General features: G+C 42.7%; 1 protein-coding gene across 16 annotated transcripts in view; it reads right to left on the bottom strand.

The window, feature by feature from the left end:
• Positions 1-1,909: 1,909 nt before the first annotated feature.
• ABTB1 (ankyrin repeat and BTB domain containing 1) overlaps positions 1,910-17,206 on the bottom strand; it is a 41,673-nt gene continuing 26,376 nt past the window's right edge. For all 16 annotated transcript variants that reach the window (XM_042849818.2, XM_042849822.2, XM_042849828.2 and 13 more), the window contains 4 exons: positions 12,319-12,417; positions 11,564-11,731; positions 8,033-8,233; positions 1,910-6,180 (listed from right to left, as the gene is read on the bottom strand). In XM_042849818.2, the coding sequence (XP_042705752.1) occupies positions 5,974-6,180; positions 8,033-8,233; positions 11,564-11,731; positions 12,319-12,417 (675 nt within the window). In that variant the 3' untranslated portion in view covers positions 1,910-5,973. The remainder of the gene's footprint in view (positions 6,181-8,032; positions 8,234-11,563; positions 11,732-12,318; positions 12,418-17,206) is intronic.

Here is a 17,206-nt window from a genome sequence, read left to right as displayed (position 1 = left end):
GCACCTGTTTTGAACCATGGCTTGAGATCAATGAGAAAAGAGCCTGGAGCTTTCCCTGGACTTGCTTCTTGATCTTTTCCAGTCCTGGAGCCTAGTCAGCCAACACTAGGGGGAAAGGGCAGCTCTCTCAAGCTCTGAGAGGAGGGAGTGTGTCTCAGGAACCTGGCAAACAGACCCTTGGGAACATGGCTAGCTCATTAGCTGGCATTGAAGTCCCTTCCTCGAGTCCCCTTCTTTATTCTCCTGCGATTGCTTGCTGTCACACTCCCTTCAAGTCTTACTAACCTCAGTGTGTTATAGGAGAAGTGCCTCATCAAAAAAAGCATGTGTAATACTGCAGGGCTTTCTCCCCCCCCCCCCAAAAAATGTTGATCATTCTTAACTGCTGTCATCTCTCTAGGCACCTCTGATTTCTAAGCTTAATTTTTCATGTGCATTTAATGCTCATGAAAGGTGCTGGATTGAGAGTCCTGGAAACCAAAGTCCCTTTTATCTGCCAAAGAAGTAGAGTATGGCCAGGTAGGTATAGCCAAGATCTTTCTCTCTCACACACACACTTCCAACAGTCTCTATTTGACTCTTGCTTTTCTTCCAAGACAAAGAAACAGTTTGGAAAAGTGTAGACTCCTTGTTTAAACTGTGGTTCTACTCTGACAAGTGGGTCCCAGTGTGGACTCTGTCTCTTAACTCCATGTCAGATTTGTTTTGCTTCCAAGAACGGCTCTAGCTGCCAGCCCCCCAAACTCCCTCTGGAATGTGGGAGTCAGAGCTCCTTCTGCCTTTAACTTCATCATTGCAGACTCCGCAACTAGAGTATGTACATCATCCGCTGAACTGTTAACTATGTTTAACCCAAAACTGAATCCCACTCCCAGAAATTTGTGGACTTTGCAGTGCAAACAGGAGCAAGATATAGAGAAAACTTCCTTTCAGTCAATAGACAGAGCGGAGGAATCTGTCCGCACACAGTGAATGAGATCTGTTAAGTGAGAACGTGCCATTTTTAGAATCTGGCCATAAATGCACCAACACAAACTACTCGAGCAGGTAAAAGATAATCCAGTCCATGGCTTTTATTCCTGGATCTCAGCAAGTTCCACTTTCCCCATGAATAGCCTTCTTAAACACTGTTGTCCTGCTGGTACAAATCACAAACTGAAGACTGATCACTGTCTGAACTTTTCAAAACTAGGTCCCTTCTGTCAGTTTCAAGTCATTCAAAGGCTTCTGTGCTTCTCCCAGGAATACTGTATGTTCTTACATAGAACCACCTAGCATGCTCTTGGGTCTTTACTTCTAGGTGCTGGGTACCCACAACTCTCACTGAAGTAAATGGGAGCTGTAGGTGTTCAGCACCTTTACAAGTCAGGTCACTACCGTTTGCTACGGAAACAACATTCTAGCCATCTAGCTGCATATGGGATCTGAATGGGAGACAAAAGTCTGGTCTATTCTTAGAAATAGAGGTGGATGTGGCTGGGATACTTCTGTGATCTTGAGGTTTCTTCTGTGAAATTATTTGTGCCTCAGGGAGAACCCCCAAAGTACATTGTTGTCAAAAATCATCCTGGCATAATTCAATGGAGTTACACCAGGGATGAATTTGGCACAGGCAGTGCAATAGTAATAAGGCAAGACATTCCAGTGATGGGGAGAAGAAAGCCCATATGTGGAGAAAAAAAAATAACAGTCTCAATTGTTTGCTGTTGTGTTGTATCAGGGATTATCTGACTGGCCCACTCGGGAGTGGAAACACACATTTTCTCCCATTGCTTGAGATCTGAAAAAAACTAGCTATTTGATGGGATGGGGAATGCAGGCTAAATGTACCACCTGGGTCTTTTCAGAAATAAAGTCATGCAGACAACATTAGGGTCATTAACAAACAGGCCGCAGCAGAGACAAGGCATAATGAAATATACATTTTTTTATTGCTGCACACATGCTCACACATTACATTTTTAAATATTTTTATTATAATATATTGCTGCTCTGATAAACTTTACAATTTTCTTATTTCAACAAATTGCTAATAGTAAATGAAGAAGATGGGGATAGCAGAACAGAACACAAAAAAAGACTAACAGAAGAGAAATCCTAATTTTTCATCTGGCAATAAAATTATTTGCAACACTAAAGTGAGTTCAACTCAGGTTACAAACTAGTTTATTTATTTTTCAATTAAGGAGCTTGTTCTGTATGTTAAGCACCTGCTTATTTGTTTTTCAGAGAGATGAAGGAGCCCTAGATACTCAGTAATTTGACAATCCAGTTTAGTTCAGCGATTTAGCCACTACGTACAGCTGGATAGAAAAGGTGTTCTGAATTCATCCAGCACGTTTAACAGAACTGCATTACCAGAGAGGAAAATAAAAAGGCCACATTGACCTTTAATCCCACAAGTTACAACCTTCTAAGTGGTTCCCCACTTAAAGGGACAGGAATGGACACATTTAAGAACTGCCGCATGGAAAATACTTACAAACTGTGTGGCTGCCATTTCACCATTTTTGTACCACTGTCCTTTGTACTTTAAGAGTTAAGATACCTGCATGGAAAAAGGATAGTGTGTTTCTCAACAGTCCTGCTCCTGAATCTTACTTCCAACACACACCATGCTTTGAGGGCAAAGGCCAAATTCACTGCTGGTGTAAATCCATCTAAGTGGTGGCCCGTAGTCTTCGGGGTAGGACGCGGGGCGGGGGAAATGTCACAACAGTTGCTGTGAAAAGGAAGGTTGTGTTGTAAGAAGGGTGATTAAGAAATTTATACAGCAGAAGCAGAGAAGAGGTGATAAAAACCTGAGCATCATGCTTATATACAAAGTCATCTTTAGTAATAAAGGAAGGAGAAAGGCAGGTGAATCGTACCAGTTTAGCTAGAAGGGTGTTTCTGAATAACATGTTTTGCGGGATCTTTAAAGAGCTTACACCTCAGAGGGTGAGACAACACTCACTCCTTCCCCGGACACAAAATACAAGGGATTTAGCATTTGTCCAACCAGCCCCTCCCCCCACATCTTAAATTGAGACACGCTTCACCAGCTGAGAGCCAAAAGTAACCTGAGAACTTCATTGTCCTGTCATTCTGTCCTTCAGCCAAAGCTAGTCTGTGCTCTGTAGATGGACACTGAAGTACACAGACCTAGGGTGTTCTTAAATACACACATTTACGGAGCAGAACATACAGTTCCTCTTTCCATGTCACTATTCTGATACAGGACCAGGCATGCACGCACGCACACTATGGAACCAAGATACTGGCACCTGCCTGCAAAAAGCAAGCCAGAAAACTCACCTGTTTCCCCAAAGGAATTTCTAACAGAAATAGAGGCAGATACTGCTCGAATAGCTCAACACCCTCCAGAGACACCCTCTTCCCCAAAGATGCTTGGTCTGCAGGAGACACCACATAAATATGGATAGAAGAATCCGCTGGGGGTTGGGAGAGCCAGTACATAGCTGAAAACTCTCAGCTCTGACAACGCATCTCAGTCCTGACCTGCTACTCTATTCTTGGGCTTCCATGCACCCCTCTGCCAATGCAGCTCAACCCACTACTCTACCGACACTCAGCCTTTTTGGAGCACAGTCTCAGCCAAACTATGCAGCAACTTCATAATCATAACTAAACCAAGACCATCAACTGTGATTTCATTAGCTGTCCAAGCCACTTCAGAAGCCAGGCTCGCAGATGGGAAAGGACACAGCATAAAGCCCACGTAACAGTCCTTGCCATACAGGCGAACTTAAATCCGTTCCCTTATGTTGGAAAAACGCTACCAGAAGCGTGGTCAGAGGAGCTGTTGAGGACCCAGATCACCTACCTGCATGAGCAATGCACAGGGCCAACACACGAAAGCACAGGTCACTGGGGTCTGGTTTTAAACCCCCTGTATCATGCAGTTACTGTAAACAGCAACATCCAGCAGTGACAGCAGCACCAACATTTTGATAGGATTCCCCATGCAATTAGTACAGCCCAATTTTCTCCCTCCCAGGCCCCAAGCACTGCAGAAAGAATCCACTTCCCTTCCCCTGACAAATCAAGACTCATGTAGTACATAATTCTGAGGAGACTTAGTAACACAGAGCACGCAAAGTCCTTGGCAGCATTAGATTTCCAACATTACGATACTTCCTCTGTCTCCCACCATTAAGCCACCTGCTTTCTATGACTCTCTAAAGGGTCAGAGCAGTTAAGTCTCCATGCTTTGCTCTCTGGGAAAACCTGACAGTGAATCCTTGGGACTCTGACGACAACTCTAGAAAGTCTAGCAACCATAGTGCGTCCTTCTGACAAGAGGCAGGAGATTTAAGAAGAAAGAACAAAATCTGGGTGCAGGCAAGGTTTTGTGACTGTAGATCCCCTTCCTTTCTTTGGCCAACACCAAGAAAATAGCCTGACCTCACTCACAGGTTAACAAAGAGAGGATGTAATTGTCCTGCACTCTGGCAATACTGTCTCTTTGGAGTATCACCCAGTATCAGCACACAGAACCACTGAATCCAACTTGAAGTCATTTCATAATCCGAACATCCTGTAAAATTGCAACTTCCAGCCATGCTGTCACACAAAACAGAACGACAAGTAAAACTCTTGCTACACTTCCACCTCCGAGGGTGTCTAGAAACAAGGCAACACTAAAGAGGGATATCTAGTGAGACAGGATGGGTTTGTTTACAGGGCAGGGCTGTAACAGCATTGGAGCAGGGCGTGGAGAACTAGTCCATATGATTAGGTGTACTTAGTGCAAGAGTTGTACCCCGCTGACTGATGTTGAGAAAAGAGGAAAAAACCAGCACCATCCCTCTCTAAAAGCCAAGGGACACCAGAGTTCTAAAGATAATGATATCTACTGCAGAGGAAGAATCCTCAAACACTTTTGCAAGGATGAACAATTAGCTTCTTGAAGAACAAGGAACTTAAGGTTTTGAAGCCTGAGTAAAGCCAGAAGACGAAAGAGCAGGGCAGATGAACTGAGACAAGGCTTGTAAAGCTCCCTTTTCCTTGTCACCCACCCTTAAAACTTTGATAAGTCTTTCCTTCATCCTGACACAACAGGCCAAAAAAAGAATACCTGGCAACTCTGAGAGGAAAGGAGTTGCTCTCCTGTTAGAGTGAGACAAGGGCAGTACCTCTGCATCAGTGCCTTTGAAAAGTTACTGGCTCTTTAGGAGACTGGGTTTCTCTCCTGCTGCTCTCTAATGTATTCCTAAAGGTTTATATTTGGGACATATATTAAACAAAGTATCCAGAAAAGAAATCATTCAATTTAGCCATGTCCCCCGATCAAGGATACACTATCACAATCTGTCAGAATATGGACTTAAAACCTAAACTTTCATACTACACTGAGGGTGTAAATCCAGATGTCAATACTTGGAGGATCCCAGTAGTTTGTGACTGAGAAACAAGAAGAGCAGGTGAAGTCAGCTAGTGCCCCATAAGGCTACATTCCTGTGCCCCATTAAAATGCCATCCTCTCCGCTAACTCCCCATAATACTGACAGCGAAAGACCAGCCAGTTTAATTCTAATAGATTCCTTTACACTCAGTATAATCCATTTTTGTTCCCTTGATAACTATACAAGAACCCTGGCTTGAACCAGTTTCAGAAATGCATTGCTGGCTAAGAGAGTGGGGCAGCTCCTGGGGCCAGATGTCACAGAGTCCGTTAATACAGCTCCATTAGCCACATGATTGGCAGTTCGCTCTCAGTGCTGTATCGTACAAGCAGTAACTATCAAACTGGGCTGCACTTTGGGATCCTATTAACAGAAGGAAAAAAGCAAACATGTGGATGTCCAGCCATGAATGAATTAAAAGGAAACCATGCCCGGGGGTGGGTGGGAAGGAGGAGAGAAAAAAGAAAAGTCATTTGACTAAGACTCATATGTTCTTGCACTCAGAGGCAACCCACTGGAGGTCACACAAGCTGCTCTCTGCATCCAACAGCAGGATTTACAGACTTCAGCACTCGAGTCCTATACTGGCCAGGAGGTTTTCCAGTGCCTCTAGTTTCTGGTTGGCCTCCTCGATGGCACTGTAAGTCTGCACATTGCTGGTGATGTGGAAGCGGATGTCATCCACCAGGGGGATGGAATCAGTCTCCTGCCGTTCCTCCACTGCCTCAGCATTCTCCTTCACAGCAGCCGCAAACTCCTCTAGCTCCACCAGCTGGAAGGATGAAGACAAGACATCAATTAGGGGAGCTGCAAGGCTGATGGGAAGTGGCAAAGTGATGTTCAGCCTTTTACCACTAAGTCGCCAGTTCAAATCTGGCTCAGGCCGGTAATGGGTGAAAGTCTGGAGAGTTCAGGAACCTGGGTTTGTGAAATGAATTCTCAGCTTAGTTACCACTGAGAAAATGACCAAAACAAGGTCATCCCCATAGTTGGCCCTTCTGATGAGACTTCCAACAAGGGGGATACAGAGTGCCAAGGACTGAATTTCCCTTTCACACTCTGAGGGATCCTTCCAGGTTCAGCATGAGGCACACCAGCAAGGGGCAGCCCATAGGAAAAGTTTGTCCTGCCATTGCCAAGACTGTATCTGCTCTACGGATAAACACAAGGATCAGTCTTTAGGGCTGTCAATCCTGCACCTTTAACCAACAGGAAAAAGACTCAAACGTTTAAAGAGCAGATAAAACTTGTCAGTAGGCTGCAGCCCTCCCGCCCTCAGCGTATTATTATAAACGCACACTGACCAAATGTCTATCACTGAGTGTTTGGGCACCATTTACATGAACTCACAATATTTCCCCCAAAGCAGAGAGAGAGAGAGAGAGAGAGAGAGAGAGAAAAACCAGGAAACAAACCCCCACAGGGAAAGCCAACAGCTCCTGTCATGGCAGAGACAGACAAGAGATGTCCATTTTGCAATGGAACTTTAGGCCTGGTCTACACTACAGTGTTTTGCCAAGAACTTCCCATCATTGCCCATACCAATTCAGCTCTCCTAGAGAAAGCGCTACTGCAGACAAGGGATTGACATCTGCTGGCAATCTAACTACTGGGTCATCTCAACTTGCTCTGTGCATCACTAGATGACACAGTTTGCGGTCCCCTGGAGCCTTCCCTGTACCCGCACTTCCACCATTCTTAGCACTAGTAAAACAACGGGGGAATGCCCTAAAATTCTTATCTTACGCAAAGCCCCAGTGGCAAGAATTCAGTGTTCCCGATCACGGCTTGTACAGTTCATTCAGCCATTGGATAAAATCCCCTTTCCAGAACCCAGTTCTGGCCATATGCTGATCGGTTAGTTCCCTAATTTATATTGATCAATGGCACTTTTGAATGAGAAGAACTGTTTGGAAATTATTTTCTTCACTGTTTTCACAGGCAGGAAAGAGTTTCACACCTTTCTCCGAGCCTTTCAGCTGCAGGTAAAGAATATTACAGCTCATGTGGGAGTGTTAATTAGAGCCATTTATATAAAACTACTGACCCCGCTAGGAACCAAAATACTTAGTAGAAGAACTGAACTGTCTGTGCCATATGATCACTGTTTCTCTGCAGACATCACTGGCTCCTGGATCGCCAAGCAGCCGTCAGAGAGAACAGAGAAAATAGCAGTGGGAAGGAATGTTCAAATTGATCCTTGTAAATAGGATTCCAGTGTAATAAGATTTGGTATTTAGCTAATCATCAGTAATAAGTTTTCCCTATGGAAGCCCCTATAATCTGCTTTTGGGGGGTTGTAATGAATTTGAGGCTACAGTACAAGAGAACTAATTGCACCAGGAAGAGTCATGTATGGAGATGAATACTCCCACATACCCCCTTCACACAGCAACCCAATGCACAGCAGTCATGATCTGCTATTCCATACCTGCAGTCTTCTTCACCAGTCATGTCAAACTGCCAGGTGGGTCCTATTGAGGACCGAGGTGTGACTACAAAATTCACTTCACTTATGACCCAACATCTTCAGAAGTGAAAAGTGCATACATTAAACCATGGCAACACTTAGATACACATTTAGTAGTCGCACCTGAAACATCTTAGGGAAGGGTTTTGCATACCTTCTCAATGATCTTCGCCATGTACTCCGTGCACTGGTCCTCCAGTCGGGTCAGCTGGAACAGCTTTGCAATCCTCCAGATGTTGACAACATTGTCCTCATCAAGTATCTGAGCCAAGGTTCTTCCGCACAAGCGTTTAAGGCCAGGCAACAGGTACATGTCTGCTACACACAGCACGTCATAAGCATTCTCAGGGGACAGCTGGTAATGCAAAGAAGAGAGTCACCATAAAGAAAGTCCTGCCTACACCACGTGCCTCTGGCACAGATAGATTGCACTGAGATTTAATTTCAGACATAATTTCTTGCAGTTAGGGGAAAACCACCAGCGCAGAGTACTAACCCTGAGGAGAGTGCTCTATGCCACCATTCGAGAGACTGAGGCTATGTCGACACTACAGCGGCACAGCAGCGTAGACACTTGCTATTGCAACAGAAGGGGTTTTTCTGTCACTGTGATTAATCCACCCCCACAAGAGACGGTAGCTAGGAAGAATTCTTCTGTTGACCTAGTAATATCTACACCAGGGCTTAGATTGGCTTACCTATTTCTTTCAGCGGTGTGAATTTTTCACACCGCTAAGCAACATACTAGGTTGACATAAATTTTTTTTTTTTTTAATTTATTTAGGAAGTTTTAACAAGTTTACAAACCCTTGCCATGTAAATATGGGAAACAAAACAATAGTTACAACACTTGTCTTTTTAAACAAAAGCTATTATACACATATTTAACAGACTAGGCACGTCAATCAAGATATTTGGTTACCTTTTGTTCAATACTCAGACAAAATACATTCACCTGCAAAAATAAACCCAGCATACTGGTCTAATTTTTTTTTTAATTTTAAACACTTGATCGTCATGCCCGGGCTGTGTTAAATATGTGTACATAGAATTTTCACTCCGTTTAATGAAATCTCTAGAAATGAAGTGTTGTTATGATGCTTACCCTGTAATATGGCAACAGATGGTTAAATAGCAAGGTCTGAGGACTATATTCCTGTAGAAGGTCTTTTTAAACAAAAAAGTCACATTCTCTTTTTTTCCTGGCTGGTCAAATCCTTGACATTTATTTTAATCAATCATCTATGTCACTAATCTGGAACTAGAGTTCTCTTCTGTGCAGTTTTGCTATTGCCAATATGAAAGGAATTGTGAAGAGCACTATTACCCATCTAGATTTGTGGGACATGGCATGCACATGCTTTAGAAGAGACCAGGTCACGTAGGATTCTGAGGAGAACAAAATCTTGTGTGTTTATGCTAAAAATCTTCACAGTTGCAAGTTGCACAGGTGCAAGCTGCAGTGCCTCCACACGAGCCATTCTGGGCCAGGTGCAGTGCTGCCCACAGCCACACACAGATACAGATGATTATTTCAAAGTGGGGTTGCACTAGAAGGATTAATTGCACCATTGCCGCTGCAGTGCTTGCATGGCTATCCACACTGGTACTAGAGTAAACAAGATCACTCAGCGCAAGTTTGAATTGGAATGTGATTGGAAAGATGAAGGCTCGTTTGCCACAGTGCACAACTGTACATAAGAATGCAAGGTGCATTAGGAGGCACGTCAGAGGCTTGCAACAGTTGTTAAAGTGCTGTAACAAAGCTATGCAGCAGCAGCAAGGTTGTCAGGGTTATTCATCAAGTGCGGTTACAGACGCAGGTCTAACAGATCTGTGCTCCCTCTCACTTCACTTACAGTCCAAAGCCATGTTTATACCTTTCTCAAGTTCATGACTTTTGCACATGAGGCTTGCACATCACCTACCCCCTTCCTTGAGTTTCACCCCCACAGTAACTGCAAGTCTCTCTACTGTAGCATCTAATACGATGCTTTGGGAACCTATAAGGTCATGAGCATTTGAATTGGACTGAATTGAAAACACCAATGCTCGATTGATCACTGTCCAATAAGAAAACAGAATCAGTTTGATGTTCCTTTTCAAACTTCCCATATATACACAAACATACACACACACAAGTTCCACTCAGCTGCTTATTTTTTCCACTCAGAAACCACACGAACATGGATAACACGGGCTGCTGTGACAGACACAACAGTGACAGAAATGTCAATCCTTTGAAAAAGGTGAGGTCAAGAAGCATGGGGACACTGGTTATGTCAGCACCAGACTGGACTTAAGCTTGGGAAGAAAAAAACACTGTACAAAGTACTGAACTTTGAAAATCTGCCAGGAAAAATAATGAAGACAACGTTAATATAATTTTTCAAACAGATGGCCTCTTTCCACAAAAGCTCATTTGGCTTGAGACTTAAATAGCCACTGGAAAATATGAGTAACGATTTTTTAATGACAGTAAATTGTTTTTACTGAGGTGGGCCATCAGGCATGTGCACTGCACAAACAGGTAGCATCCAAAGAGCCATTTGAAAGGGAAGGCTGCAGCTACAGCTCTGGTTTGGAAACACTTCTACTTAGCAACAATAGAGAGTTAGCCAGATTCTGGAGCGTCAAAGAGGTGCAGCGGAACTGGATCAGGCTGCAGGGCTGTGACAAGATTCTGATGTGCCTTAGGGCTCCTCACCTCCCACTCCACCTGTCCTCCAGAGCGTAGACAACAGGAGGCTGTGAGCAGAATGAGTTAATGTGAGGAAGTTCTACAGGGTATTAATGACAGCCTCAGCAGGATAGCCAGTGACTTCCTGTCTGATAAATCATCTCCCTGCCTACCACAGATTCTATATTGCTGCCTGTAGCCAAGCTGGTCAGCAGGAATAAGGTCACAGCTGTGCAGGTGGTCACAGCAAACCAAAACCAAAGGGTAACCCAGAGTAGGAATGGTACAGTCTCACTCATACAGGAAAGCCTTAAGCTTTGGAGAGGACACAAGCCAGCTCATCAGCATCATTAATCCCTTCAGTGCTGCCAAAAGATGTATAGTGCTGGCTGCACTTTTAATTAGATCGTTAGTTCTTTGAGGCAGGGGATGTCTTTTTGTTATGTGCTTAGCACAACGGGTCCCTAATCTCCGAGTGGAACATCTAGGCATTCCAGCGATGCAAATAATTTTTGTTTTAAATGCAAAGATAGGCTGTAATGCCAATAGTAAATGAACAAGCCTCTTAACCTTAGCACATGGGCAAATCTGTTTTCAGCCGCCATCTAGTGGCAGAATTCTGACTGTGTGCCATTGAGAGCAGTCAGTGCTGCACAATAGCATTCAGTGGGGAAGAATACACAGCCACACAAATCATGCATTATGTATCTGGCCTAAGTAACATGTATCCTAATTTACAGGATATGAATTTAGGATGAAAGATACACAAATGGCATATAGGAGCAGTTGCATTGATATATTCAGGAAACAAAGTCCCAGCCTAGCCTACAACATGCATAAAATGGAGATACCAGTATTTGGGTTACTGAGGTTCTTCAAGCCAGGTGGGAGAATGGGGGAGTGATATTTAACAAACCAGCAGTAGAATGCTATAGGATGACACTTCTGCAAAGACATTTGGGCATAACTTGAAGGCAATGAAAGGAGAGAGTAGGCTGGTCTCACCTCAGTGTCATCGCTGTAGATGTAGTAGAGGACCCTGATGAAGATGTCTTCTGAGATGTTATGAAGGGTCACCACAGGGATGGTGGGCTGAGTCTGCAGCTCCTCGCTCTCACTGAAATGATCCTCAAGGAGGGCTTTGAAGTAATCACTGCGGCCACAGAAAAATGCCTGCATGGGAAAGGAAAAATCCAACACTAGCATCTCCCTTTTCTGCTGCACTGAGCCAAACAGCACTAGGCAAGGGATCAACTTTCAGGAATTCATTAAGCAAGTTTCAAAGCACCGAGTCAGTAGCATATCCTCTGCCGATGCTCTGTGCTTTTATCCCTAAACTCTGATAAACTTGTTTTTTTTCTTATTTCTTTCATGTCTTATTTTTACACATTGCTGCCCTCAAAGCAAAAAAGAGATTAACTAGAGTGACAGTTAATCTAGAGTAGCAATATAGTTCTAGTTAGGATTCCTGAGTTCTGTTTCCAGTTCCACCCTTACACTGAGTCATCCTGAACTATTAAGGATCCAACACTTCCAATGACAGGCTCAGATTTGTTGCTGACAGCATGAGACACAATGTAGATGCCTCTTACTGCAATTCACGAATCTCCTTACCCTGTAAGGGAGGCAGGCTGGGTTGTTTCATTAAGAAGAGTGCTTTAAGTTTAAGCTTACCCCTGCAGTATATCTAATTATCTCGTACTAAGTGCGTGGGAAGGACATGTACATGGACCTTGATGTCTCTAAATGTATGCGCATACCTTATGGCATAAAAAGTTGTAATCCGTCACTCGAAAACACACATCAGGACAGCTGCTAAAGTTGTCAGTGCTGTCAAACGGCAACTCCCCAAAACCCACCTAGAAAGACAAGTTAAAAGATAAGAAATGTCTGCAGTTAGCATCCATGGTATAAACATTAGAGGTGTTGACATTGATCTATAAAGTCCTGTGTGTCTTGTCTATCTGAGACACCCACCTTTACCCATTTACGCCTCAGCAGCAATGGAGATCACCAGAGATGCCCTTCCTGACTGATCCTAGATTTGAACATCTGGGAGCTCAATGCCTGGTATTCTCAGTGGAGAGGCTTCTGAACTGAAATTTCTCTTCCCAGTTTGTCCAGCAGAGCCAAATGACCTTCAAGCCAACACTGGCAGGCTCATAACTCCTCTCAGACTTCTAAATGAGGAGGTGGACTGCTGGGTGGGTATTTAGTTTACATCATGGGATGGGCATCTTCATATTGACACCAGTCAAGGAAAGGCATGTTATTTTAACCAGAGTATATGTAAAAAGTCATTTTATAGCTTAAATAAAGGAATGCACAGATCTGAAACAATCTAATTGAAACTACAATCTCATTCAACACAATACAAAGCTTCCCATGCACAGTTCAATTTCTTGTCACTTTGCCGTCTAAAGAAATTAAAGTTAAACTAATTCACTAGACTATTAACACAACTCCCTCCAATCCAATGTGCCAAACAAACCAGCATAAAAGTTTGTGGGCTTGGTTTTTTTTTTAAAAAGATAGCATTATGGACACAAGGGAATCAATTGTGTGAATCTATATTCACAGCCATGTAACCAGAGCAATTATCCCCTGGAAACAAGAGTTTCCTCTGGTTTCTCCTATCTAGGTATATACCCTGAGCAGCCTGAGATGAAAAGTTTGATCCCTACCACAAGTCTTTCCTCTGAGCAAGTCACATCAAAAACTGGCTCCAGGTTTCCCCAGGTGCAAGGGCTGGAAGCCAGGAAGTTCAACATCCAGTGGAAGAATGGCAAATATTATCTCCTACCGAACCGCACTAGCAGAGAGCATTGGGTATAGTGGGGAATTAGTGAGATGTATCAGGCTCCCCCTCCCTGCAATCTGACTCAGCAGGAAACAAACAGAGTTACATGCTGCTTTCAGTACCATCAGGCAAGCTCAATTCATACACAGTGGGGATTCTCTGGCACTCCTGGTCCCAGGCTGTGGCAAGCCACTGAGCTAGCAAAGGCTCTGAATTTCACAGTACTTCGGAGAATGGCAACCTGGCCCTACTCTCTGGGCTCTCTGTCAGTACTCATCACGATTTGGCAGAGTGGTTTCTAATTATAGTACAACTAAGCCTAATGATAGTCACAATTTCTGGGTGATTAAACAGCAAAGCCACCTTCCCAAACTCTGCAGCAACCCTGCTTGGTCTCTCTCGTCTATGACTTTAGTTACAACCTATTTACTCTTTCTTTTTGTGGGGAGCAGGACAAAGGGAATTTTTACAGCTCCTGAAAATAAAAGATCTGTAGCACTTCAGAGTATCTGTCTCACCCCATCTTATCCCCACGGCTTTTCACTTGCTCTGTTACCTGCTCTGTATCTTATACAGCACCAGAGGAGACATGCATGGCACTTCAAGAAAAATCGGAAACCTAAGTCCCTGCCCCAAAGAGAGTGCTTCTAAATTCAGACAAGAACAACGGGCGGGGACAATAACGTGCACAACCAACAGGGAGAAGCAATTTGCTCCTAGATAGGAATAAGCAGAGTAGAAAAATTCAGCCGTAAATAATTTATGACAACCTACAGAGGTCCATTATACCCTAACAATCCATAATGGGATTACCAGCGGAGAATCAGACTCAAGATTTTATATCCAGCTGCATGTTGAGTCATCAGGGTTCTATGACACAAGGAACAAATTAGAGCATCTACAAAAGCACAAAGCAAAGCACCAGAAAATGTACTGTAGCAACAAGCCTACACTGGTCAAGGGAAAGACTAGGTCTTTTGCATCTCTAATTTCTAGGAATTTAAAAAAAAAAAAAAACTAGCACAGTGGCCAAAGGTGTAACAGATGTTCACAGCTCACCTGCAGCACCAAGCTGGGTGGAGAAAAGTGATTTAGTTTCATGGAGGATTTCAATATTTTGAAACTTGGCTTTGTTCCAATCTGGAATGAAAACCAAAAATTTCAAAATCTTCCAAGAAATGGAATGGAGCCCCACTCCGAGACAGTCTATCTGGCAGGCTGACCCAAAGCAGCAGCCCCTGAAAGCGCGGGCATTCCCGACTCTGATCGGCTACCCTGGAGCTGGCAGCAAGCTAGGCAGGGTTCTATCAGAGTCTTGCCTGGGTACTGCTGGAACTTGATCAAAATTCAACTACTTCCGTAAAACGTTTAGATTTAGATAAGTCAGCAAATTTGAGTGACAAAATGTTTCCTCTGAATTTTTCCGATCACGCTAATCACGACTGAAAACATCACGTTTCCATACACAAAAAGTAATGGAGAAAAGGCAAATTTCAAGTATAAGCAGAAATGACAATCTAAGACATCAAGATTTTAACTGCATTTAACTTGTAGTGACTTTGTTTAAAGAAATTGCTCTTATGGTTTACCAAACTATAAAATAGATGGGTGTCTGAAACAGCCTTCCAAAAACTAATACACCCCACAAACAGCTTCCATATATTCGTATTGTGCAGTGCCATGAACTGTAGTAACACTACACAGCACTAGAGAAGATGTCTCAAGTATTGCAGCAGAATTTCCAGGTATTACTTTTTTATATAGAGAGAAAATTGTGAAAGCTCAAAGAATAGACAGTTTTCACTTGAAAGACAGAAAAAACATATGTGGGATTATAAAATTCTACATTTAATGTCCAATATCAGAGTATTATTAAAACATTATCTGGATCAAAAGTTCATATAACACAAAGCTGCATGCTGCCTAGTGACTCAGAACTTTGCTTTTGTGATCAATCCTGTTTGTTGCTTAAAACAAATTTGGTTTGTATCTTATAACCATGTATTGTTTGTTGTTTCACATATTCCAGGAAGTGTTTGGTAACTTATTACAAGAAACATCATGTTTGTGACTGACTGGTAAGTGTTCTTTGGCCTCATGGAATAAGTTTTTTGTATTATATTATTTGTATGGTATCAGAATCTACTAGTGAGGTTGCAGAATCGCTGGTCCTGGGACTCAAATGCCTATTTCATGGGATGATCCCAGTAAACGAAGATTTAGAAAAGATGTAAATGATAATTAAGCAGTAGAAGGCAGATTAAAAGGCTACAATCCTGTCTTTAGGATCTTTATAAATGGCCAGGAAAAAGAGCTTTTAAAATTATCATGTTAAAACAAGGCAATTAGGGGTAATATGAACCCTGATTCCATGGTTATGGGTGCCATGCAGATGCTCTAATAATTTTTTTCCCATTCCTTCCTAGCATTCATGAAAACACACACAAAGTAGGACAGTAATATCAGTGCAACATGTTTAGATTGGATTATAGTGTACTTTTTTCTAAGATACATAAAACAGCTGGAAAAAAAAATCAGGAAATTTCAGCAATGCTAACTCATTATTTTATGCAGATTCTCATGATATTTGGGGTTTTTCTTCCTTAAAGAACCAGTTCCCATACAACTATGGAGGAATCTCTGTTTTCATTTTTAAATAAGTGTGTTTCTAGCCCTTACGATTTTGGAAAAAAGCTTGAAAATGTGACCCAAGTGCACCCTAAAGGCTCAGAAACCAGAAAATAAAAACAAAGAACCTGATTTTTTTTTTTAATTGCATGATTTTTAAGTCAATCTCATTGTATTTGGGCACCCCACTCATGATTTTTAAGCGCTTGGGGTTGACACTACTGGAATTCATTCTACACTACTCTCCGGTTTTTGATTTTTCCAAGTACCTAATGATAAACAAAGAAAACCACAACAAAGGTATACAAAAAAAAGAAGCTTTCTGCCTTGACAGAGGGAACATCAATGGGCAGAATTCCCTCTTTAAATCCCTCAGTACTTAGAATAACTGGATCACTAAGAGCCAGCACAAAATACCTTGGCACATCTTGCTTAAGAAACCTAAGCCACCAGCACATAAAAAGACACATGACAGAGTTTCTACCTTGCTTCAGACATTTCCTTGAGCTCTGCATCAGGCAGTTCTATTTCGTGCAAGAAAGCAATAAGCTTTGTCACACTGTTCAGTTACACAGCCCACAGGCACAGAGCTGCTTAAAATGAGTCTGTTATTAGTTTTACTACTCAATGTGAAGAAACTGGGACAAACATATTAAAGGAAGGAAAATATAAGATGCAACTATCGGTATTACAGAGATGAACAAAGGCAGGAAGAACTGGGGTCCACCAATATCTGCCCTGTTCACTTGCATCGCTGGGAATCGATTGTGTGGAATACACATAGCCGAGTCTAATGGGTAATCCTGACTCAATGCTTCTGAGAAAAGTAACAAACCAACTCCCTGCACTACCACGGGGGTCTATTCTTAACCAGGGATCAGTTAAGCTCTGTGGACCGATAACCCCCATTAGGCATCCCATTCCATCTAATACATATCCAAAGGTACTGCTGTCATCCAAGGAATTTTTCCCCCCTTTCTTGCATTCCAGTAATATATTCAACTAGGGGCTAAATCTTGTCCCCATTGAAATCAATGGGGAAACTTTCATTGACTTGGATGAGACCAGGGATCTGACCTCTACAAATCTCTGAGGGAGGAATAATCTCGCTGCAAGAATGAAAACCGGCAGCCTGGTTATGAGATTTACAGCATTTCCCTGTGCTATACATGGCTTCAGTGTTTGGAAAGTCAGTTTGTGCCATTACTACCAGCAAACAA

Source organism: Chrysemys picta, chromosome 7 (genome assembly GCF_011386835.1).
Source record: "Chrysemys picta bellii isolate R12L10 chromosome 7, ASM1138683v2, whole genome shotgun sequence".
Taxonomy (NCBI): Eukaryota; Metazoa; Chordata; order Testudines; family Emydidae; genus Chrysemys; species Chrysemys picta.
This window is presented reverse-complemented; position numbering and strand designations above follow the sequence as displayed.